At 23.3% G+C, this 26,364-nt stretch overlaps 1 protein-coding gene across 6 annotated transcripts; it reads left to right on the top strand.

Moving 5' to 3' along the window:
- The first annotated feature begins 101 nt into the window (after positions 1-101).
- LOC127287228 (endophilin-A) lies at positions 102-24,439 on the top strand. 6 transcript variants are annotated; one of them, XM_051314052.1, is made up of 13 exons: positions 102-264; positions 9,452-9,564; positions 17,738-17,806; positions 18,230-18,446; positions 18,534-18,667; positions 18,762-18,828; positions 19,288-19,356; positions 20,887-20,972; positions 21,195-21,298; positions 21,447-21,541; positions 22,036-22,131; positions 23,354-23,469; positions 24,222-24,439. In XM_051314052.1, the coding sequence occupies exons 2-13, from the start codon at positions 9,520-9,522 to the stop codon at positions 24,339-24,341; spliced, it is 1,218 nt and encodes a 405-aa protein (XP_051170009.1). In that variant the 5' UTR covers positions 102-264; positions 9,452-9,519; the 3' UTR covers positions 24,342-24,439. The 6 variants fall into 6 exon arrangements, with proteins under 6 accessions (XP_051170009.1, XP_051170007.1, XP_051170012.1 ...); XM_051314050.1 differs by having other exon boundaries at positions 20,872-20,972; XM_051314051.1 differs by lacking the exon at positions 102-264 and adding an exon at positions 5,862-6,113 and having other exon boundaries at positions 20,872-20,972.
- The last annotated feature ends 1,925 nt before the right edge of the window (positions 24,440-26,364 follow it).

Genomic DNA, 26,364 nt, shown 5'->3' with positions numbered 1-26,364 from the left:
TATAATTTTCACAATTTTTAACTGGTAAATTTTTTTTTAGCCGGAAATTGTCAACCTAAACACCTAAACCTACAATTTACGCGGGAAATTCAAAAAAAGGATCTCTTAAACGGAAATGTGTGTCGCTCTCTAACGAAGTGGGAATCAACTTTCAAAACAGCTGTTTATATCTACTTTGTGTGTCGGTGTCAGAACTCAGCAGGAGGGTTAAGATTATAACGTTCTTTTATTGGATATTATCGAATAAAAATAGTGGTTTATTTGGTGAGTAGAATAAAAATAATACATTATTTTTTAATTATTAAATTTGTCTCTTAAAAAAAAAAACAATAGTTATGGAAATTAAAAATTTCCAGCAAAAAAAAAAAAAGAGAAAAAAAGGTTTCTCATGCATGACTGGCTATGTACACTTGGTGTCTTGATAATTATTAATTTAATTATCCCCCCAATTGATTATGCATATTTTTCTAGACTTTTTTTTCCTTTTTTCATTAAGTAATTATTTTATCTCAACAAAATGTGATTCATTTTTTAAATGTTGCTATTTGTTTTCAATTGTGTTTGTTTTTTTTTAAATTTATTTATCTTTACAGAAATATAAATTTAAAACGTCTTTTTATAATTAATAATTAATAATTAACAATTAACAATTTTTGAAACGAAAAATCTTTTTAAAAAAAATTTCCACGTTACTGATTGAAGGAAAATATTGTCGACATGTCATGTTGTCATTTTTGATTGGTTACGACATCTGTCAATGATCGAACGCGCAATTTGAAAAATAAATTTCAAAGTTATAGATCTTAATTTCTATTTTTAAATCGATAACAAAAAAAAAAGTATTTAAGTGATATTGTAAAAATTATAAAAAGGAGAGAAATTTTTTTTAAAAAAAGGGAAAAGTAGGTAATTTATATTTAATTTTGAAAGTGGAGTTTTAAAATTATAAAGGAAATGAATCACTTTTGACTTAATTCGCAACATACGAGGTTGATAATCGGTCAATAACAAATAATTTAGTGACCAGCTTCCACTGTGAGTTACACGCCTGTGACGATAACAATGCGGTGCTCGAGTGAATATTATGGGCTTAAATGAAAAATGAATGCTCTATATTTTTTGTCGATTTTTTTTTATATATTCATTGCCTACAGGGAAATTAGTAATCATCTTCTGTGTGTTGTAATGAAATATTTTAAGCGACTAATTAACATTTTAAAAAACTGAAATTTCAGTTTAATTATTTTTTTTTTCACTAATTCAAACAAATAAAATTAGATTTGGAATTTAATATTTAAAATTAAAATAATTTAAATCCTTTAATTCAAAATTAATTATATTCAGATTTTGTTTTCCATAATCCTTGAATAGGATAAAAACTTTTTTATTACCAAAAATTATTTCTCATCTCATAAATGTTGATGTTTCCTTGATAAGTGGCAAATTAAATTTCCGTGAACACTGTGGAAGTAATTATTCGGAAATTAGATTTACGTTTGCATTTCTAGTTTGACCGAAACTTTCCAATAATTGGAAAATAAAATATATATTCGAACGAAATTGAGCGAAAATTTCAAAAGAAAAATTTTTTTTTTTGTTAGTTTCAGAAAGAAGGAAATAATTAAATTAATTAATTGACTATCAAAAACTCGGGCAAAAATAAAACGAGATAAGAATTTAAAAAATTACAAAAAAAAATATAACGATAATAATACGATATTCAAATATAAATTGAATCTAAAAGGTTATAATTTTCAAATTGAAAAATTATATTTTTAATTCTATTTTTCTCTTTTTTTTATATAGATATCTTTAGATACCTTGAAAGTAGATGTAGATAAATATTATTTAATTTGACTTTTTAAATATTGCTCAATGCTGATAACGTAAATGGGCCTAGAAATGATTTTCATTTTAAATTAATTAAATTTTAACGATTCACGAATTTTTGTATGTTTTACCTAAAAAAAAAGGCCACGTAAAAAAATCAAATTTTTAATTTTGAATGAAGTAATCGATTTTAATTGTTCCAGAAATTTGGTTAAAACACCCACATGGGTTCACTCTATTGGCTGTCAATTTAATGAAAAATAGACAAATTAGAATGATCGACAGCATCGTGTGTGGGTGTAAAATACATTTTTACGTATTTTTCTTCAAATTTTTTTAATTTTTGCAAAAAAAATTTAATATTTAATATACAGAATTCTATGAAAATTTTTTTTTTTTAAATTCATTAACTTTTTCTATGAAAGGGAAGTCGTGCAATTTTTTTAATCTCTCAAATTTCATTTTATTAATTTTTCGGAAAAAATTAAGACTCTTGAACTTTTTTAAATAAAAATTCATACGCGGATTCACAATATATATATATATTCTCCGTGGTATATTTTTAGAGGAATTCCCCCGCAAATGTGGGGGTGGTTTATAAAGCGGATGTACACTCAGCCTCTCAGAGGAGGGCGTACACTTTGGCATTGAGAGTCGTTATCTTTTTCAGATAGTATAAACGTGACGAGTCATCAATCATTAAACATATATATTTTTTTTTTATTAACAATTTGATTATTTTATTTCCCTGGTCAATGAACTTTGATATTTTATCTTATTCTATTTTTTTTCTAAAAATATTACCCTTTTCTTTAATAAATAAATAAAATGTCCTTTTTCTTCACTTGTGACATTTTTCAAGGAAAAATATAGAGGCAAAAAAAAATATTTTCTCTTTTATAGGAAAATGACGTTAAAAAAAATATAACGGAGAGGAAAATTTTTTTTTTCCAAACACAATATCAAGGTTAAAATATTTTATAAAACAAATGAGATTATTTTACTTGAGTGTATAGAGAGATGTGTCTTTGAGAAATTATGCAAAATAAACGCGTAAGAGGAAAATCTGACATTCAAGTCTTTATATAAAGGGTGGGGGGTAAAGAAACTTGTTTAGAACCGTTGCTTTCAGGTTTTAAGATGTGCTTTTCAAAGGAAATATAATTTATTATAAGCCCAGGAAAACTTTTTTTTTTTTTTTGTTCTCTTAAATCATTGAATGTAATAAATGTGGTTACAAAAATTTTTGACAAATATTGATATTTTTGAAAATTTATTTTTTTTTCTGATAAATTTAGAAATATGTATATATAAAAGTAGAAAATAATTTCTATAAAATATTGAACTGAATTTTTTTCTAGTAAAATAATTTTAGAAAATTAATAGAATATAATGAAATATAATTTGGAATTTTTTTTCAACTCCCCTTGATTTTGATTTAAATGAAAGAATAAATAAATCACGAATTGAAAAAAAGTAACAAAAAAAATGTTTCTCTTTTTTCTATAAAAGTGACTTGTTAAAATTTTTTAAAATAAGATTTTTTTTTTTTTTTTTTGAGAAAAGTAGAAGTATTCTGTTTATTAAAGAGAGAATTTTTTTCCATTGAGGCAAATGTACAAATAAAACATCTTCTTTCGCGGATACAAAACATTAACTTTTCTATAGAAGTGTATTTTTTGAAAATTTCTGCATGTTTATATATATATATTATTGTTTCGAGGATTTTTCGTACTTTCTGCGGTTCTCATATTCTATGGATTATGCAATACAATGAAATCACTCTTCCAGAAATGAGTCAAGAATATTTATTTTCAAAAAAAAAGGTTTTTTTTGAGATCAAATTATAAAATATAGAAAGTTTTGTCTTTGATGAAACTTATACATATATATATATATAGAGAGAGAATCAAAATTGAGGTTTGAATTTGTCAGCCTTTGGGAGTGTAAATTCATTTTCGAGAAATTTGAAGTTATATACCTGTGTACTGGAACTACGTACTTTAATATATATATAAGCTGAATGAATTTACCGTGAACGGCACAAGACAAACTTCCAAAACATTTAAATTTTACTCATTTCCTCTCTGTATCTCTCTTTCTCTCTATTCTTCCATAATTATTTAAATTAAATGAAATTTAGTTAATTAGTATATAACAAAGATCAAAGTTATTATATAATTTTAATTAAAAAAAAAAGGGAAAATAATATTAAAAATATATATATATACGAAAATAAGACGATAAGCTAATTTGACCTAATTTTACCTTAATTGTTTTACCTTGACCATACCTGACCTGCCTTGACTACATTTTATAAATATCCTTTTGGTCAAAATAAAAAAAAAGTTTTAAAAAACTATATTATAAATAGAAATAAATTTTTTTATGTAGAAATTTGCAAAATATTTGAAATATTTCTTTATATATGTAATATTTATAAAGGAGAATTTAGGATGAAGTCATGACAAAAATACTTTCCCTTTATAAATTATAATATTCTTTATTGCTTCAAAAAAGGTATCCAAGGCACGCTTAATTATATTTCTTCAAGGAAAATATTCATGCACTGAATTTGAAAAATAAAATTGTAAACATATATTTTATTTTCTTGAAAAATATATTTTTACCTCTTTTGTATTTACAAATAAATTTTGTTTTTTACTGTTTTTTTTTGGGAAAAAAATCATTGGATTTAATATTACAAATTTTCTTTTTTTTACTCAAATTTTAAGGAAAAATGATTTTTTTTTATTTAAAATTTTTACCAAATTATAATTAAAATTAATTTCATCAAAATTTTCAACACTAAATTGTAGAATTTTCAAAATTATTTTTAGTCAAAATTTTTGTGGTTGAATATAATAATTAACTTTTTTTTTCAAAATTTAGTAAAATTAATTTACACCCAGAGAAATGATATATTTTTGTCTCAGAACTAAATAAATATTTATTTCAAATAAATTTTATTTTAGTTTAAATAAAAATGTTTATTTCGCCTAAATAAAATTTTATTTGTGATAAATTAAATTTTTTATTTGAAAATAAATTTTATTTATTTTAAATAAAAAATTTTATTTTGGCTAAATAAAATTTTAAATAAAAAATTTTATTTTGGCTAAATAAAATTTTATTTAAATAAACTTTTATTTGAGCTAAATTAAATTTTTTATTTAAAATAAATAAAAAGTTATACTAGGCTTTTAGACAAATATATCATTTCTCTGGGTGTAAATTAATAATAACTGAAAATTAAAAACTATTTTTCTCTCAGAGCCAAATAAATATTTATTTCAAAATAAATTTAATTTAGTTTAAAAAAAAATTTTTTATTTTGCTCTAAATAAAATTTTATTTGTTCTAAATTAAATTTTATTTGTGCTAAATTAAATTTTTTATTGTGGAATTAAATAAAAAAGGCTCTCGGAGACAAATATATATTTTTATTTGATTTAAATAAATTTTATTTGTCTCAAGTAAATGGAAATAAAAAATATTTCTCAGTAATCTTTGACTTTTAAGAAAGAATTTATTTACTTAAAAAAAAAAAATCAATACCAATTTTTTATTATATTTTTTTTATATTCGAAAATAAATAATGCAATTTCTCTCTATAGTATCATCAGTGTGATGAAACAAATTTAACAAAATTTCTTGTTCGAAGGACAACCAAACCACTGAGAATTACATATATATATAAAACGGGTTGTAAAAAAGAAAAATCATTCTTTCATTTAGATATTTCAAAATAATTCAATTTATCCAAAAAGGAGTATTGAAAAAAGAATGACAAAGGTATTGGGGTGAATTAAATAAAAATCAGTATTTTTTTTCTAAATTTTTGATATCTCATATTTATATGATTTTTGTCAAAATTTTTTCCTTAAAAAATAATGAATAAAATGCGTGTATAGATGAAAATATTGCCACCCTGTAGAGGACGTACGCGTGCCTGAGAGGGTTGGCGCATGTTAGTAGAGAGAATGTATATACAGTCGTGGTGTTCTCGTATCGATCCCAAGCCAGAAAACTACCCCTAGAAAGGCGCAGTGTCCAAAAGACTTTCGCGGTGTTCGTGGCACCCACGCGGATTCACATTAAATATTTTTTTTTTTTGGCGCTACGTATAACGTCAATTGTTTTTTCAAAGAAGGAGGAAAAAAATAAATAAAAAAATAAAAACGGCCTTGTTAACAAAAAGAAAAATTAAAACCAAAAATTTGAAAACGGATTTTGAAACGTGTGAATTCTCCGTGACATTGAACCAGTGAGACTGATAATTGGTAAGACGTTTTCAATTCTAATTCCAATTATTTATAATTTTACTCGCTAGGGGATGAAATTTCATTTTCGATTTTTTTACATTCCAAAAGGCTTACTTCGAAATTATTTTTTAATTTTTTCTCGCAATTTTTTTATTAAATTTTTTAATAAAAGAAATTTTTTTCCATTTTTTTGGAGGAAATTTTTTTTTTTTTAAATTCTAGTGAATGTTTCTTATTCGTATCTATATAGAGCAAAAGAGTATCGATATTCAACATGGCCAAGAGGTCTCTGCTAAAATGCTTTTAAAAGTTACCCATATATTGAGAATATATATATATATATACACAGTGAAAGTTGCAAGTTGTTGCAGATCCATTTGGGAAGCTCCATTATATACTGATCTCGTTTTTATTATGTATTATATATATATTTTTTTTTTCATAAAGGAAATGAAGGAGAATTATTGAATATTTTTTTTTCACCACAAATGAGAGACACACGGTGTGAAACAAGCCGTGTCCATGACCGTTAAATAAAAAAAAAATCTTCTTATAAATGTCAGGATTTATATTTAATTTACCAACGAAGCCTTATAATATATAAGTTTTCTATCTGAGAAACGTGATTGTCAAGATCACATACCTTTCAAGTGTCTTTAAGTATTGTCTTTTTTGAAGAATAAAATTTTTTCAAGAAAAAAATAATCCCTTCGATATAAATTTTTGACGAAGAAGATATTCTAAATTTGAGAATATTACAGTTGTTTTTACTGTATAGTAGAAAAATTAGAATTAGAATATATTTTTAAAGACTAATGTTCCCATTGCTATTTTTTAGTTGTATTTTACTCTGGAAAAAAAAAATATATATATAAAAAAATATTCTTAAAATAAGAATATTTCTTGTTAAATAATATGATAATATAATTAATATTAATTTATAATAATAATAATAATAATTTTTATTATTATTATTAATTAATAATTAGAATAAAATATTCTTCTAATAAGAATAATGTTCTTGCACTGAAAAAAAAACTTATTTGATTCAAATAATCGATTACTTAACTATTATCAAATAAATATTTATTTAATCATTATTTTGGACAATTAAATTGTATTTTTTTCAAAAAAAAAGAAATAATTGATTCAAGTAAATATTTATTTGAAGTCAAGTAATCGATTATTTGAATCAAATAAATTTTTTTCAGTGTGTTAATTATTTCTATATTTTTTTTTTATTTCTATTTCTATTCGTATAATATAAAAAAAATTAGAGTTCAATTTATAATTTTCTTATATTCTAATAATAAAAAAAATGTTCAAAAATCAAAAAAAATATTCTCATTTCAAGAATATTATATAATTGAACTCTATAAAATGAATGCATGGATAACATTTTTTTTTTCAATAAAAGTCATATATTCTTAAATTTAGAATATCTGTTTTTTTTTAATACAGTGGAGCAATATGTTGATTTGTGGTTGTCGACTCTGTGTTTGAAAAGAGAGTTCGGATCAACAGCATTTATTCTTATTAAGTGAACACTTATTCTCATTAAGTCTATTAGAAGGGCGACTAACCAGGTCGTGACCTTTACTTTACCATTCTATATATAATTTTTTTTTCAATTTGCAAAAAAATTTTTTTTTTCAAAAAGTTTGAATAAACATATATTTTTTCGAAATATTAAAGGTTTCGTGTTAAAATTATCTATCCGGGAGAATTTTTTTTTTCTTTTTTTTTTTGTAAAATCGATTTTTAAGTATAGGAAATTTTTATTGCTCAGCGACAGGATGTCCGCTTTTTAATAAGCATTTTTTTTCGGCATAATCAGCATCCTCTTAAAATTTCAATATCCAGGAATTTCATTTTCATTTTCGTACACAATCGCGTATATATATATATATATATATATATATATATATATATATATATATTGTGTATATTACATCAACCAATAACAGCGCTTCTCTTGATTTTAACCATTTATTACTGGTACGTGATCCATAAAAAAATCTCTGCCATTTTCGTTGACTGTTGAATAAAATCCATTCAAATTGAATTTAATCGACAAGAAAGTAATTTTTTTTTGTTTCGACATTTTTTTATTTTATTAGGGTTTTGTTTTTTTTTTTAATGAAAATTATTTTGTATAATTTATATTTTAATTTTACGAATGTTACTATTTTTTTTACTACTATTACTATTTTTTAATACAATTATACTATTTTTTACTACAATTGCTATTTTTTTACTACAATTATACTATATTTACATTTTTTTTACTACTATTACTATTTTTTTACCACAATTAATATTTTTTTACTACTTTTACAATTTTCTTACTACAATTACTATTACTATTTTTTACAACAATTATACTATTTTTTTACTACTGTCACTATTTTTTTTACTACAATTACTATTTTTTTACTACAATTATACTATTTTTTTTACTACAATTACTATTCTTTACTACAATTGCTATTTTTTTACTACTATTACTATTTTTTACTACAATTATACTATTTTTTTACTACTATTACTATTTTTTTACCACAATTAATATTTTTTTACTACTTTTACAATTTTCTTACTACAATTACTATTACTATTTTTTACTACAATTATACTATTTTTTTAATACTGTCACTATTTTTTCACTACAATTATACTATTTATATATTTTTTTAATACAATTACTATTTTTTTAACTACAATTACTATTTTTTTACTACTATTATTATTTTACTATTATAATAATGATTTTTTTTTCTATTATTATTATTACTGTCATTTTATTTTTGTTAATATTTTCATTTTCGCATGTGTATTTTATATTTATTTATGTTTCAATGTGAATAATGAAACGTTTTCAGAAAAAAAATCATTGAAGCCTGAAAACGTTGTAAAATCATTACTTGTTTGTGAGGTCAAAACAATTTAATTACTCGTCACTCTATTAGAGTTTTTATCACCTGTTTTATTATCTCATAAATTTGGACCACAGTGAATAAATGTCCTAGTAAATTTCTTGCTTTTCAAAATTTTCACTTCTGTCAAAAATATAAATCAATATTATCTATTATACATTTTATTAATATATTGCCAGTAATTTTTTTTTTAAATTCAAACCAACTCTTCATTGATCAATAATAATAATAATAATAAATAATATAATTTGATAAAAAAAAAATAAAATCCAAAAAAAAATATCTTCCCTAAATTATGTAAAATTTCCTATAAAATTAAATTAACTTTTTTTTAGATTTAATAAAAAAAAAAAAATTGTACAAAAGAAATTCATTAAAAAAATATATTTTCTATTAAATTAAATTTTTTGTTTGTTTCAGATTTAATCTATCTGGAAATTAATATATATATATTTAGAAGAGGAATAAAAATAAAAGCAAACGACATCATGGCGTTCGCAGGACTTAAAAAACAGATCAACAAAGCAAATCAGGTATGTCACTGAAAAGATATATAGTCACCCACGTTTATATACTCATTTCCTTCTTCCTCTCCCTGTTGTACTTATCTTTACAAGTACAGGAACGAACATTAAATGTTTTGCATTTTGAAACAGAAAACTTTGACAATAATTTAGCCTCTTATTTTCCAAACTTTTTAAATAAATGATCCAAAATCGTAAAAAAAAAAAATTTAGGACAAAATTATTTTTATTTTTTTTTAATAGAAACCATTAGTACTTTTTTTTTATTAAAGGGAATTTTTATCCCTAGGTAATGAAGTATTTTATTATCTTCTTTCGTAGGTCTTATTTCATACTTTTTCCCTTCATATTTTCTTATCGTTATTTTCTTGCGTCTCGTAATCGGATTTCTTTCTCCCTATTTTTTTTTAAAATTTTATAAAGACCGAATCGAATTTTATTTCATAAATTAATAGAGATCGGTTATCATTAAAAATTTAATTAAAATTTTAATGTAACAGAAATTTAATTGTACTAATTATTATCATAATAATTATAATCGTAACAATTATAATAATTATAATCATAATAATTATAATTATAATAATTAAAATTATAATAATAAAATAATTTTTTATTCGACACATTTTTGCGTAGAGTAATTTATATTTATTAAAATTATTTCGTATTTTCGATTTGATTTAAATTTCGCGCCTAATCTATTTTACCGACAGTACATAGATGGTAAACTCTTGTAAAAAAAAGAACTATATATATTGTAATGACGTGTATGTTTAATGACATAAAATCGACTTTCGATTAAATGCAATTTCGTATGTGGAATAAAAAATTAAATGTTGTTGCCTATTTAGAAAAACGAAGAAATTCGTTTATGGACCAGTAGTCCGCCTACACGTTTATCGATATAGAGTTTCTATTGTCGAGTATATCTGCGAAGAGTCCATAAACCTCTTTGACCTTTATGTATCTCGATTACTTTGATGAATGAAAGTGTTCACGGGAATCGTACAACCCTTTCTCCCACGTTTTCACTATATATATACCTATATATATTACAATCCCAACTTGAAATTATTTTATCGAGGTAAATATTTGCATATTCAAGTTAATTGGCAATTATAAATGAACTTTTAATAACATCAAAATAAAAAACAATTTTTTAAATACCTTTTTGAAAATTTTAAAAGCAAAAAAAAAATAATTACAAAATTTTATTAATGAATTTTCGAAATATTTACTAATTTCTTGTTTTTATTTGTTTTATTTTCTATTTTTTCGTAATGGAATTTATAAAAAATTATTAAAATTTTATTTTATCCTGTAAAAATGTTGTAAAACTGATTATTTCCCTTTTTTTTCTCACGTGGGCGTAACTCGCGTCGACATTTCAGAATAACTGAGAAATATTAGTGTATAGCGAACGATCGATAAGAATCCGAGAATAAAATAGTTAATTTAATATTTTTATTCCCTTGTAATATTTTTTTTTTATAATAAATTAACTATTATTGTGACTATAAAAAAATAGATTTATAAGAGAAAATTTTTTTAAATTTTATTTATAATAATAAATATATAAATTTTTAGATTTGAAAAAAAAAATTCTTTTATATTGAAAAATTATTTCGATTTAAATAGAGGCAAACGATTCTGAAGGTCAGAAATTTAGTTCCACTTTAACATTTTATATAGAATGCTACAGAATTTAATTAGCTCTTGTTCTTTTATAAAAGACATTTTTATAAATAGCATATCTCATCTTTTATAACTATTCTTATTTCCGTTGAAATTTGTCAATGTTTTTAAAATTTAATCTGATTTTTTTCTCTTGATAGAATAGAAGAAAATTTATGAGAAATAATTTAGAAAATTAAATTTATTATTATGAAATATAAATATAAAATTAGATTCAAGTTAAATTAATAGAATATTTATATCAAATAAATATATTTATCTATATCAAGCAAATATTTATTTATATCAAATAAAAGTTTTTATATCTAATATTTATTTATATGAAATGAAAATGAACATTATTTAAATCAATTAAATAGTATTAGTTTAAAATACAGATTATTATTTCGCTTATAGGCTATTTGAATAAATAAAAATTATTTGGTTCATGGTAATATTTATTTGTATTAATCAAGTAATCAAAAAAAATTTTTTTATTTAGTGTAATTTACAATTTTAAGTAAATTTGGAATTTTTTTAAATAAAAAGTTAAAAAATTTATCATTAGGAAATGTAGGAGATGGTATTTTTTTTCTTCCCCACATTTATAAAACATTGACAATTGTGAAATTATATTGTCTACTTTCCCTTATAGCAATTGAGAAAAGGACCTCTTTTTCTTTTTATAGAAAACCTTTTCCAGTCCAATCACACTTCAACCTCTATTTCGTATATTATTGAACCTCCTCAAGGGACGAGATAAAAAAAAGAGGATATTTCTCCTGTAAATGCTTTATAACAAAGCAATTTCATTGTCGAGAAAAATTATCTGTCTTTAAGTCATTCAAAAAAAAAATCCTCTTTGAGTTACCAATCTATGTACTGTCGGTAAGGTAGAATTAAAAATTAAGGCGGAAAATTTAAATCGTTTTGAAAATTAAAATTCTCTAATCGAATTAATTGAATGAACACCGAAAAAACGAAATTTTTTCTTGATGCCTATTTAAAAATATTTTCCATGCATTTTATTCTTAAAGTTCGAATAAATTACTCCTTAAATTCTAATTTTAAGAATAAAATACATGAGAAATATTCTTAAATAGGCGTCAAGATATTCTCAAGAGTTTCGTTTTTTCGGTAAAAGGGATTTTCTTTTTCCCTTTGAGTTTACAATCTATGAACAGTCGGTAAGGTAGACTGAAAAATAAGGCGGGAAATTTAAATCGTTTTTCGGCAAATTTTAATTCTAATTAAATATAAAGTATTGAAAAAATTTGCAGAGCAAAGCACTCACTTTATACATCCAGAGAAATGTTTTATTCAAACCAAATATATTATTATATTTGAACCTATATTTGTCTCTGAGACAAATATATCTTTGGTGTAACAAAGCAATTTGATTGTCGAGAAATATGTATAATCCAACTATTGAAAACGACACCACTGAGTTTACAATCTATGAACTGTCGGTAAAATAGGACCAAGGAAAAATAAGGCGGGAAATTTAAATTGAAAATTTTAATTCTATAAATACGACAAAAAAAATATTCTTAAGAGCCTCGTTTATAGAGGGAATTATCAAGGAAATTGTGTGAATCTTTTTCTCTCTTTCTCTCTCTCTCTCACTCACGCGGAATTGAATCAAGTGTGTGACATTGTCACTGAAGCAATGTAGGTCAAATTTACTCTACGGTGTGACCTTTACCCGGCGGCTGCAACTTGCAGCTAGCCACGGATAAGGGAACGTACCCTGTTATATATGTGTGTGGTCCGTCCTTAAATGTGGGTCATGGTCACACGGGAGCTGAACAATCGTGCCACACAGGGTAAAAAAAAAAAAAAAAAAGAAAGAAAAGCAAGCTCGATGCTTTTAATCGCAGAACGCATCTTAAAAGGGTGGGTGGTTGTTTTTTTTCCCTCAATCAATTCAAAAAAGGGTACGAGACACTGTGTAATTGAAATACCCCCTCCCCCTCTCCCTTTTTTTTTCCTATTTTGTAAAAAAATATAAACAATCAATTAAATAAAAATGACGCATATTTTTTTTTTCTTCATTTTTGTGGATAATGAATATTATTCCTTTGGCAGAAATTCAAGAACGTCTTAATATTACATCACTTTAGATCAACGCGGTGCGGCTATTGATCCGACACTCTCGACCACCCCGTCGCTGAGATTTTCTCTTCTTTATACTTTCCCCCTTTTCGTCTTGCTTCAACAATTCTCCCATTACTGATATTCCGATCCATTTATATATGTGACTGCTACCCCTCGAAAAAAAAAAAAAAAAAAAAAAATTGTCTATATAACTGAATCCAGTTAGGGCCAACTAAGCGTTTTTATCTTAAGTTCAACACGCCTCGCTGAAGCTGCCGACCCTTCTTGTGTTTATGGGAGAAAAAAAAGTTCCCGTCACACACTTTTTTTTTAAAAAAAAAAGATTTTTGGTTGAAACCATATAATTAATGATTTTTCATTCATTTTTTGTTATTTAATATTATAGTCTGGATTTTTTTTGTTGATTTTTGATTTTAAATTTTTAATAAAATATTGGAAATTAAATTTTAATGAGGTGATTAAGTTCCGTACACTGGAAATAATTTATTTGATTCAAATAATCGGTTATTAAATAAATATTTTTATTTGAAGTAAATAATGTTTATTTGGCAGAGAAATGATTTATTTGAACCAAATAAAATATATTTGAGTTAAATAAACGTATATTTTTCTCAGAGCCTACTAACTTATTTATTTGGCGTAAATAAAAGTTTTATTTGTCAGAAATAAATTTTTCTTTGCCTCAAATAAATTTTTTATTTCAATGAAATAAAATATATTTGCAACAAATAAATGAGTTAATAGGCTAGGAGACAAATATACCATTTCTCTGAGTGTGAATTAAATAAATTGTCTTTGTACTAATAATTTCTATATTCGAAACAAATATACACCCAGGGAAAAGATTTCTTTGATTTAAAGAAACCAATTTCTTTGATTTGTTTTCTTTCATTAAAAATAAAATTTTTCTTTAAATGAAGGAAATTTGTGAATTAAATTAAAGAAATTCTAACATTGATATAGAGTCAAAGAAACATTTATTTGAATTAAATAAAAAATTTCTTTGAAATGAAGATAATTTTTTTTTTTTTTTGAATCAAAGATAATTTGTTTAAAACAACCAAATGGTATTTGTTTCAAGAAAAAAACCGATCAAAATACGATTTATAATTCAATTATTTCAAAAATTATTTGATACAAGTAAATATTTATTTGATAATAGTCAAATAACGAATTATTTGAATTAAATAATTTTTTCTTCAGTGCAAACCAAACTTTTTGGTTAAATCAATGAAAAGTTTATTTGACTCAATTAAATTTATTTCTTCGTTCAAAAATTTCATTAAAATAAACCAAACGTTCATTTAGAATAAAAACAAATATTTATTTGAATGAAATAAAAATTTTTTTTTGTTTCCAATAACCAAAAAATTGTGTTAATACAAAAAAATAGTATATTTGATTTAAACAAAACTTTTCTTTGAGTTTAAAAGAAAAAAAAAGTTAACAATGCAAAAAAAAAAATTATTTTATTCAATTAATCGGTTACTTGAGTATTATCAAATAAATATTTACTTGAACCAAATAAATATTTACTTGAACCAAAAAAATATTTACTTGAACCAAATAAATATTTACTTGAACCAAATAATTTTTACTTGAACCAAATAAATATTTACTTGAACCAAATAAATATTTGCTTGAACCAAATAAATATTTACTTAAACCAAATAATTTTTACTAGAACCAAATAAATATTTACTTGAACCAAATAAATATTTGCTTGAACCAAATAAATATTTACTTAAACCAAATAATTTTTACTCGAACCAAATAAATATTTACTTAAACCAAATAAATATTTACTTGAACCAAATAATTTTTACTTGAACCAAATAAATATTTACTTGAACCAAATAATTTTTACTCGAACCAAATAAATATTTACTTAAACCAAATAATTTTTACTTGAATCAAATAATTTCCGAAACAATAAAATTATATTTGTTTTTACATCATGAATGTAAATTCCAAATATTATTCAGGTTTCATATATATATATATATATAGGAATCAAACACATTTCTTTAGGTCAATTTTTACATTTTTCAATTTCTCTCTATAAAATTTATATTACAATAAATATAAAAGACGTTTTTAAAATGGAAAAAAGTGTTTGGAAATAATATAAACGATTCTTGAATATATATATGTATATAATATATCTAACATCAAAAGGGGAAGTTTAATCGAAACTTTTGCGCAAAGTATTGAAGAAGATACATATATATTTTGAAAATACACACTTTGGAAAATTCCCATCAGTCCTTTGTATAAGCAGAAAATCAATTCTGTAACTTCTCACTTGAAGATGATTTATAAATTTATATTCATGACTCAGTCTTTTTTTCTTTCTTTTTCTTTTTTTTCGATAAAAGTCGAACATATTTACCGAAAGGAAAAATTATATTTCATTCTATGATCTATATTTGAAGAATAATAATTAATCATAATTTCAACAATGGGTATATACAATGATCTTTTTTTAATATATACGTGTAGATTAAAATATAATTAAAAATGTAAGATAAAATTACGTAAATTAAAAATGTCACTCTTAATTAATTCTTCATTTAATGGAATTTACCATTAGAATGATATGTATAATCAATATTTTTCATTAATATTTAATTTTTAATAACAGGAATATTATATATGAGTGAGAAGGTAATAAATATCATTTGTCAATTGTTTCATAATAACTAATATCAATTAAAATTATTCTATTAATTTTTAATTAAGTAAAGTTTCGAATTGATATGTTTCATTGCAGTTTTGATAAAGTATATTTTTCCAAGGGATTACGAAATTTACTTTTCGTGACGAATTGATTCGAAATTTCAAATCCAAATAAAAAACTAATTCGGAAATAAATTTCGAAATGTCTCCAAAATAATATTTAACAAAAATTGATTGAACATCAGTTACGAAATTTTCCTCAGGGAAGCTAATAAAATATTTGAAAATAATTGCAATTAGAATCTCAATTATTGTAATAATTATTTTTCATAATGTTTGAGAAATATTTTTAAAAAATTTTTCTCAAATCTCAAGCCTATGATTTTGAATGTTAATAAAATTTATTAAAATTCACAAGTCAATTTTTAACTAAAGGCCCTTTTATTTAAATAAAATATCTGCTCTGAATTCTTTCTGTCAACATCTTTTCCAAAGGTATCAATGTAATATATATATATATATATTCATCTATGATACTAAATATAGATTTCTCAGGTTTTACCGTTCTAACGGATCGCGGTAAAAGGAGCACTGACCTACATATTGTTGCTTGCACAAATTCTGCAACTCATATTAGAATTTTTTTTATCATTTCTTTTTATATTCACTATTTTATTGCACCTATATGCTAAGCGTTAAAAGTTTTATAACTCCTCGCTAACTCGAATTCTATAAAGAAATTGTCTTTCGAAACTTTGAAGAAAAAAATTTACTCCCAGAAAAATTATATATTTGAATTTTTGTTTTTCCATTTTTTTTTTTTGTACAAATAAAAAAAAAAAAAAAAAAAAAAAAAAAAAAACGAAATAACACACAATAAAAAGTGAAAACAATAAGTGGAAATAAATTGCAACTTAATTTTTTTATTGTCGTGTGTTAAATTTAAGATTTACTTTTGCGACCAAACTGGGTCAGTTCTGTGAATTTTTTTTTTTTTTTTTATAGTTCTTTTATGACTTATCCATAACTCTCACCTTTTTTTTTATTGGAAATCTTTCAAATGATATATAAAATATCTATATTTGTATATATTTATTTTTAATATTCTGTTTTTTTTAAATAATAAATAATAAAAAATGTCCAAGGGGAAAAAAAATTTTCGAGAAATATTTTTTTGAACCAATAAACAGAGATAATTTTTTTTTTTTTTTTGTTCATATTATGAAAAAAACGGTCAAAAGAATTCATCATTCCGAATGATTTGTGAATAAAATCGAAACAAGATAAAAATGTTCATATTATATATCAGTGAAACGATGAAGAACATAATTTAGTGAGAAAAATGTATCCAAAATCATCCGATTGGAACATTTATGATTTATATCTTTCAAATAATAATAATAATAATAAAATTAATAATAATAATTTTTTTATTAATAATTACTACCTATTTATTTCAATTTATTTTATTTATTATTATTTTTATTATTATTATTATTTATTTTATTAACATTTTTTATTTTTTTATATTTTTTATTCATTTATTAATATTTTTTTTTATCTTTAATTAAATTAATTATTATCATTTTTAATATTGAGAATAATTTTCACAGTTTTAAAGAGAGAAAAAATTTTTGTACAATTTTTTTTTTTAATATAATAAAACGGAATTAAATTTTTTTTATTATGTTTGATTTATTTTTTTTTACAGTACATGACGGAGAAAATGGGTGGCGCTGAGGGAACAAAACTTGACGTCGACTTTGTAGACATGGAGAGGGTGAGTATATTTTCCTCCACTAAAAAAAAAAAAAAACCTCCATGGAAGAAAAGTGGTTTTTCCTTGATAATGAACTTGCGCCTCAAGTAGGCATTTACTTTTTTTTTTCTTTTTTTTGTTTTTTCTCATTACAATTACAATCTCAGAAAAAGGAGGCCGGACTAAATTAGACTGTAAAAAGGAAATTTTTTTTTCCAATTTATACCGCACGTTTATTCTTCTTTATATCAAATCTCAACAATTTTTTTTTTTTTATTTCTCATGGAAAAATTTTGCTCTACTTTTCGTTTTCATTTTCTATTTATTTATTTATTAAATTATATTTATTTATATTTATTAATTAATTAATTTATTTATTAAAATACAAATGGAAAGGAAAAAAAATTGATTTTATAATTCGATTCTATTTTTTTTGTCAAAAAGAAAACGGACGTGACAAACGAATTGGTTGAGGATCTACAAATGAAGACAAAAGAATTTCTTCAACCAAATCCAACAGCAAGAGCAAAAATGGCGGCTGTTAAGGGTATTGGAAAATTAAGCGGTCAAGCAAAGGCCTCAACTTATCCACAGCCAGAAGGTACTCTTGGTGATTGTATGTTGATGTACGGAAAGAAAATGGGTGAAGATAGTATTTTCGGTAAGTAGAAAAAAGAAAGAAAAAAAAAAAAAAAAAATGAAAAAAAATTTATTATAAATTATTTTGTATGATTTTTGCTCTCATTAGCTCAATCTTTGATCGAAATGGGAGAGGCTATGAAACAGATGGCCGATGTGAAATATTCCTTGGACGACAATATTCAGCAAAACTTTCTCGAGCCTCTGCACCATCTGCAGACTAAAGACCTCAAAGAAGTTATGGTGAGATTTATTAAAAAAGTTTTATATATTTCCGCGCTATTTTTCTTTAAACATTATCTGTGAATTTCAATTTTTTTTTTGTTTTCGTTAACAGCATCATCGAAAGAAACTTCAGGGACGAAGGCTTGATTTCGATTGCAAAAGAAGACGCCAAGCGAAAGGTATAAATTTGGTAAAGTCGATTCGATTTAATCGAAAATTGATTTTTTAAATTCAAAAAAACGTTTTTTTTTTACTTTTTTTTATTTTTAAAATTTTTCTATTTTGATTCAAAAAAAAATCTCTTCACTATTTTTTATTAAAAAAATTCTTAAAAAATCATTCAAGTTCAAGTAATTATTTTTTTTTCAGAGAAGAGTGTTTCTATAAATAAATTATAAGCTTTGGCATGTTTCGCATGGGAATTGATAAAACTATAGAAGGAATGTTTAGAATTTTTTTTTTTGATTTGCAAATATTTTTTTTTTTTTTCAATAATAAAAGCGCATGAATTTTTCTTTCCTGGATTGAAATTTCTTTTTGATAGATTCTTGATTTGATGCTTTACTTTTTTTTTATCTAAAGATAGATTGATGTGCTTTTTTCTTCTTTTGTTCGCTGCGGTTTGGTTGGAATATTAGCCGCAGGAAAGATGTCATCCAGTCCACACTTTGGAAGCCCCGCAAGGGCAAATCCTTCAAATTATGTTGGTACGTGGATAAATCACCACGTACTTAACTTTTTATTCATTAATTTCAATATTTTTCATTTACTTTTAATTTTCAGAGATTTTTGTTTTTTCTCATTAGAATTTCTCATTTATTAATTTTCTTCATTGTCCCTTTTGTTTTTTAATTATCTAAAAATTTATTTTATAATTTTTTTTTGGTTTTTTAAAAATAGAATTTCTTTTCATTAATTTTCGTTATTTTTAATTTTCCTTTTATTTTAAATTATCTTCTAAATATTTTATTTATTTTTGTTTTTCTATCTTCATATTCTGTTATAGAATATTAATTTTAATTAATAATTCATATTTTACTGTTTCTGTTTGTTTTCATCATTTTCATATATATATTTTATTTAAAAAAAAGAGCTTTAATAATTGCAAAATGCTTCTTTATTTTGTCAATTTTGTCACGTTTGAAATAATCCGACCTTAAAATTATGCAAAATTTTTGATATCGCAAAAAAATATCATAAACTTGAAACTCTATAAATTTTATATTATAATATATATATATGCTCTTGGCAATGAATTTATCATGAATCGGAGTGAGTATCAATCAAATATATATTCCTGCTGGTATTTCCATCAGTCTGCAAATAAATTTTGCATGAATGCTTATTGAAAATCCTTTTTTTTTCTTTTTTTAGAAAATTTTATAAAAATTTATTCCCGAGTATATTTTTTTAGAATTTATTTTATTTTGCTTGTGGCTTATTTCACTAACAACACTAACAAAAAAAACTTCCAATTTTTTTTTAAATTACTCTAATAATATAATATTTATATAATATTTAATAATACTTGAACAATAAAATATTGCTTTTCTTTTCTATTATAGAAATAAAAATTTTTTTAAAATTTTAATTGTCTCAAATTACGCGAAATTTTTTTCTTAAAAAAAAAAATTATTTTTGGGTTTCAGAATTCTGTTTTGAAAAAAAAAAAAATTAAAAAACGTGAGACAATTAGCTAATTAAATATTTTGAATTTGGAAAAAAAAGTTGTTTTGTTTTTACTGATGTGTTAAAAGTGCTTTTATATAAGAACGGCAATATTGTTTCATGAAAATTAAATCTCTTTGTAAGAATTTAATTTCTTTAATTAGCAAGATATGCGTTAAAATTAGAAACACTAATAATATAAATCAACAGCTTTCTCGTTCGTATATATAATAATGAATAAATTGCATATATAATTACTGAACTTCTACTTTTCATATATAACACTTTAAATTCACAAAATTCTTATCATTTATTCACTATATTTATAAGATTTTTTTTTGAATTTATAATTTTTATTTATTTATTTTAAATTTTTAATAAGTTGAAATTTAAATACAAAAAAAAAGGAAATTGACAAAAACATATACAAAACTACTCTAAAATTCTCACTGAGCTAGTTTCTTTTTATAAAATTAGATATAAGTTTATTTTCAGAGAATGCAACCCGTAGTGCATCCTTTTTAATTTTCCTATGACGCAACATTTGCGTACAGGTTCTCACGTTTCAGACGACGAAATTCGTATGGCCGAGGAGAAATTCGCCGAAAGTCTTCATTTGGCTCAAATGGGCATGTTCAATTTATTAGAAAATGATGTAAGTTTGTTTTTTCTTTTAATTTTCAATAAAAAATAAAATAAATTTTTTTTTTTTTGCGAAAAAAAATAGGACAAATTTAATACTTTATTTTTAAAAGAATTTAATACAGCTAAGATTTTTTTAATAAGTAAAAGTTGTTCCAAAAATATTGGTTATTAAAAAAAAAATATATTTTTGAAAATTTTATAAAAAAATTAATTTTACTTTTTATTTTGAAAGGTCGAACAAGTGGCACAATTAGCAACATTCAGTGAAGGCCTTCTTGAGTATCATCAACAGTGCGTCGAAGTTCTAAGGGTATTAACCGAAACTCTCTTGGAAAAGTACGTATCACATAAATTTTTATTTTTATTAAATGACAAAATATTTTTTAATAAGATTTTATGCAATAAATCGAATTTAATTATTTTCACCAAAAAGAAATTTTTTTGATAAAAATAAAAAAAAGAATTTTTTTTTTTGAAACTACAGAAAAGATGAGGCGGCGAATCGTCCGAAAATGAATTTCGTACCAAAAACGTTAGCCGACCTTCATGTGGACACCGTTTCTTCCGAAGGGATCAATGGTGGGAACTTCTTACTTCACGGTAAAACACACATTACAGACACAAATTTAAAAAAAAAAAAAATAATTATTTGAAAAAAAATCATTTTTTTGGGCTGACTGTCTAATCGTTTCTTTCATTTTTTCTATAATGCAACCTCTACGTGTGCTGCAAAGACTGGTTACTTTGCCTATATATATATTTATAAATATATTTACACAATCTCTTTTTATCCTAACAAGAAAAAAAATTTTTAAAATCTCTTTTTTTTCATAACTAATATTTTTACTAACATAAAAATTTCCAGGCCGAAAAAAAAAAATTATATTGAAATTTTTTTTCTTTTTTTTGTGAAATGGGAGGGTGGGTAAATTTTTCTAGTAAGTTCAAAAATTTTTTCTATGCAAAAAAAAATAAAACTCAAACACACGACACCTATTGAATATTAATTAAACGAGATTGATCAGTGTGTAATTGTTGGATACTTGAATGTCTCTCCTTCTGACCCTTCTTAGGGGCAAGTCGAGCCGGGTCTCCGGTCTCTGGAGAAGAAAATAAGCGCTCACAGCTCGAGCTTTTTCCAGCCGGAAACCCGCCGCAGTCTGCCAATGGTAAATTCTGCATGGGGTTTAATTGTTTCATTTTTAGCTGCGAACAAAAAAAAAAAATTATTTTCTATACTTTTATATAAATATTCCTTTTTATTTTTTTTTCTGCACACACTTTATTAGAAACACATTAAAATTTATTCCTTAAAACATTTATTAGCTGGAATTTTCAATATATTGTTTCCGAAATTCTTAAAACATTTTCATTTTTTGCCGAGTCAAATGGAAAAGAAAAATATTTTATTAAATAAAAAAAAATTGGTTGAATAAATAAAAAATATTTTATTAAATGAAAAAAATTAAAGAAGAAATTAAATAAAAACTTTGGTTTAATAAAAAATTCGGCTAAATATGAATTTGAGATTTTGTAATTTTTCAAACAATTGAAATTTTCGACTAATGCGTTTTTGGAGAATTTTCGTGTGCGTCTCTTTCAGTTACTTTTCCATAGATATAATTTTCTAAATAGTCAACTTTCCACTATCGCAAAAAAAAAAAGAAAACTTGAAAGCACTATTTTTCAAAATATGCTAATTCTTTATTTGTCCCCTTTTCTTTGATTGTTTCTTCGCCTTCCCTGACTCTCTTTGCTTAATATGCATATATTAGTTGTAATTAATTAAATTAACATTTATTTTTAGGTAAAATAAAATTTTTCACCCTTTAGTAATTAAATTTTTCAAGAATCGTTTTTTTTTGTATTAACTTCGAAATAGAGCGAAATTTTTGTTTTTGCTTTCAATCAAATAAAAAAGTTAAGGAAAAAAAAAATAATTTTCTTTTTTTTTACTTCAAGGGATTCGATGTAAAATTCTGTTTTTTTTAGATTGAAATGAAAAAAAAAAATTGACAATTTAGTTTAAATATCATGTAAATCGAATTTATTTTCATAAATTAATTTCTAGAAATTTTAAAAATAAATTAAAGTAACATATTATAATTATTAAAAATTGTTATTGAAATATGTTATTAAGAAAATAATTAAAAAATATTGGAACGTTCTTGAAACTTATATGAAGTGTACGCATTTCGATATTATCGTTAAAAATAAATTATTATTTTTATTATATTTTTAAATATATTATTATTATTATTTTTAGTATTATTATTATTATTATTATTATTATTATTTTTATTATTATTAAATTATTAAATATATTTTCTTAATTCGAAAAAAGGAAAGTGTCATTAAAATTATAATTTAATGAATTTATGATCTTTACAGCTTCACCCTTGCCATCGCCAAGTAAATCTCCAGCTAGGACACCAATGGCCAAACAGCCTTGTTGCACGGCACTTTATGATTTTGAGCCGGAAAATCCTGGAGAACTTGGTTTCAAGGTAAAATATATTTATTGGTTATTGATTAATTATTATTATTATTATTGAATCGAAAATGAAAATTAGAACAAAAGACTAAAAATAAAAGTCTAAATTTTACTATAAATGAAAATAATTTTCACAGAGAAGCTTTCACAAAACTTTTGACCAAGTAATCCCAAGAGTTCGTTATATATATTATAAAGTTTGTTTTAAAACTGAATAAACTTTTCTTACATTACACTTTCAAAAATTATATTTTGCGGCTTGAGAATAATTTTTTTCACATACAATAAATTAAAAAAAAAAAAATTCAATTTGTTAAAAAGTTAATTAAACGATTTTCTATTAAAAAAAATAATAATAATAACTAGAACTTCTTTATTTATTATTAAGATAATAATAATTATTATTATTAGTATTATAATAATTTATAATAAAAATAATAAAAATTTCTAAAAATGATACTAAAATTATAATTTTTGTAATTTTCAATTCAAAATTTTTGCTTCTAAAAATTATAGTCTCATTTTTTTTTACAATTGAAAACCTCTTGAAATATTTTCAATTAGAATCAGGAAAAAAATTTAAATTCTAACTGATAATCAGGGAAAAAGAAAATAAAATTTTTTCTGTCAATTCTGTGGCAATAAAAAATAATAAAATAATATGAAATTTTCACTTTTTTTTCTTTTTTCAAATCTGAGTGTTCTAAATTCTTATAAAAAATAATTTTTATGCTAAAAACATTTTTTGTTTTTTTTTTGTTTTAGGAAAACGACAGTATTACATTGATCCAAAAAATCGATGACAATTGGTTTGAAGGCACTGTGAATGGTCGCACGGGTTATTTTCCTGTATCTTATGTACAGGTTGTGGTGCCTTTACCATAAAAGAGCACTGGCTATTAAGAAGCCAAAGAGTCTGCGTTCGTTCATTCGCGTCTATCACAAAAAAAGAAAAGAGAAAAAAAAACAAAAAAAAAAACAAACTTATACCTATATACAAAGCTCCTAATCTAGACCTTATATACACTTGACTTATGTTATATATAATATATATATATACACATATATATATATTTATCTTTTAAAAAAAAAAGAAGAAAAAAAAAGCTTCCTACGTTACGATCCCGAGTTAAAAAAAAATATTCCACGAATAACCTCTATACGCATGTTAATGTACATAAATATGTAATAACGTTATAATCTTTTATAGACGTAAGATTAAAAATTATTCACGCGCAGGCACATTGACACATTTACAACAAAAAAAAAAAAAGGGGTTTTTCAATAAATTTTTGCCCCTGTCTCACGTAAATTATTATATCGTTGATACGGTATAATAAAATTCGTTAGTGAATTTTTTCTTTTTTTTTCTTTTTGTTCTGAGTGACTCATCTCTGACCATTAATAGACGATTTAAAATCGTTCGAAAAAAAATAGAAAAAAAAAAAAATCAGTGATTTATTTATTTTGAACGATTTTGAATCGTCTTATTGTAGTTGTTTTTGCATTGCACAAAAAAAAATCTCCGTAGACGTAAGACCCCCTAAAACTGACTGGACGAAGATTTTATTCGATATAACTCAAAATGTAAGATCGCACTAAAATGTTTGTACATATTTAGTTCGATTTTCAAATTTCTTCGTCTAATTTCCCTTTTTTTTTTTCTTTTCTTTTTTTATTTTAATTTTCCTATTCACGCACATTGTTACAGCATCATTCGTCATTGTTATAAAAAAAAAATAATACTGTTATGAATTGTTGCGTTACTTTGTCAATAATTGTATTATAGTAATTTGTTCATTCCTTCATGAAACTTTCCACTTTAGATTGTAATTTTTTTTTTTTTTAATTTTTTTTACAATAATTTCAAAGACATTAGAAGGAATTAGATTTAATTTTTAAGAAATCGAATGGCGGCGAATCTCTTCCACGATATAAGTCAGCAAAATTATTGCTGGCATTATAGACGGAAAAAAAAATTGTACAGAATGGCCTAAAATTTAAATTATTATTAATTTTTTCCATTTTGGAAAATTATGATTTTACCGATAAATATTTGTCAAATTTTATTCAAAATGTATCGTTGAGTAATTTTAAAAAGAAATTTTTTTGTAAATAATATCATTGTATTAAAAAAATTATTTACAAAAACGAACAAAAAAAAATGGCCGAGATTTTATCGCCTTTGGTCGAAAATAATGTTTCGACAATTTCTTTACATTAAAGAAGAAAAAAAAAACAGCAGCAAAGTGCCGAATTAGTTTTCTTGTCCTTTTTGACTTTGTACAAGAGTTGAACCGCCAGAAAAAAAATGAAAGTAATTAAGGAACTTGATCATTCGTTGCCACGATGTATAGGCACACCTAGTGCTGAGATTAACGTAATTTACTTAGGGTAAATGTATCTATAGCAAAGATTAAAAAAAAAATCGCGTATCGTCAAATTTAGAAAAAAAAAAAAAACGATGACGGCGACGATGACGACGAAACTGATTTACATTAGCGTTATCATTATTATTACACTTTAAAAAAAAAAAAAAATTTCGAAGTAAGAAAAAAAATAAAAATATTTCTTGCTTTGATTATTTACGAATATTATAATTATTATACGAACAGATCTGCGTTACAACTGCCGGTGTGATATAATAAAAAAAAAATTAAAAAAAAAAAAATAATTAAATAAAAATGAATTAAAAAGTCGTCATGGCGGGGTCTTACGAGAATCCGAACGCATATTTGTCCACCGCGAACTCTTTTCAAATTCGATTACGTCATCAGTGTCTTGATTACGATGGTATTTTAAAAAAAAGGTAACCGTGGAGGGCAGTCGGATTTGAATTTTGGAACAGTGTTTCTCAAGCTAAACGCGATATTTACCCTCGACACGGAAGCCAATTATATATATTATA

This window comes from Leptopilina boulardi, unplaced genomic scaffold (genome assembly GCF_019393585.1).
Source record: "Leptopilina boulardi isolate dan_hultmark-lab unplaced genomic scaffold, ZJU_Lbou_2.1 LbouV2_368, whole genome shotgun sequence".
NCBI lineage: Eukaryota > Metazoa > Arthropoda > Insecta > Hymenoptera > Figitidae > Leptopilina > Leptopilina boulardi.
Note: the sequence above shows the minus strand (reverse complement) of the source record. Positions and strands in the feature narration are given on the sequence as shown.

Coding starts and splice junctions, on each gene's coding strand:
- LOC127287228 (XM_051314050.1), top strand. CDS start 9,520: ATGGCGTTCGCAGGACTTAAAAAACAGATCAACAAAGCAAATCAG. Junction 19,357..20,871: donor AAATCCTTCAAATTATGTTG/GTACGTGGATAA, acceptor ATTTGCGTACAG/GTTCTCACGTTTCAGACGAC. Junction 23,470..24,221: donor CTGGAGAACTTGGTTTCAAG/GTAAAATATATT, acceptor TTTTTGTTTTAG/GAAAACGACAGTATTACATT.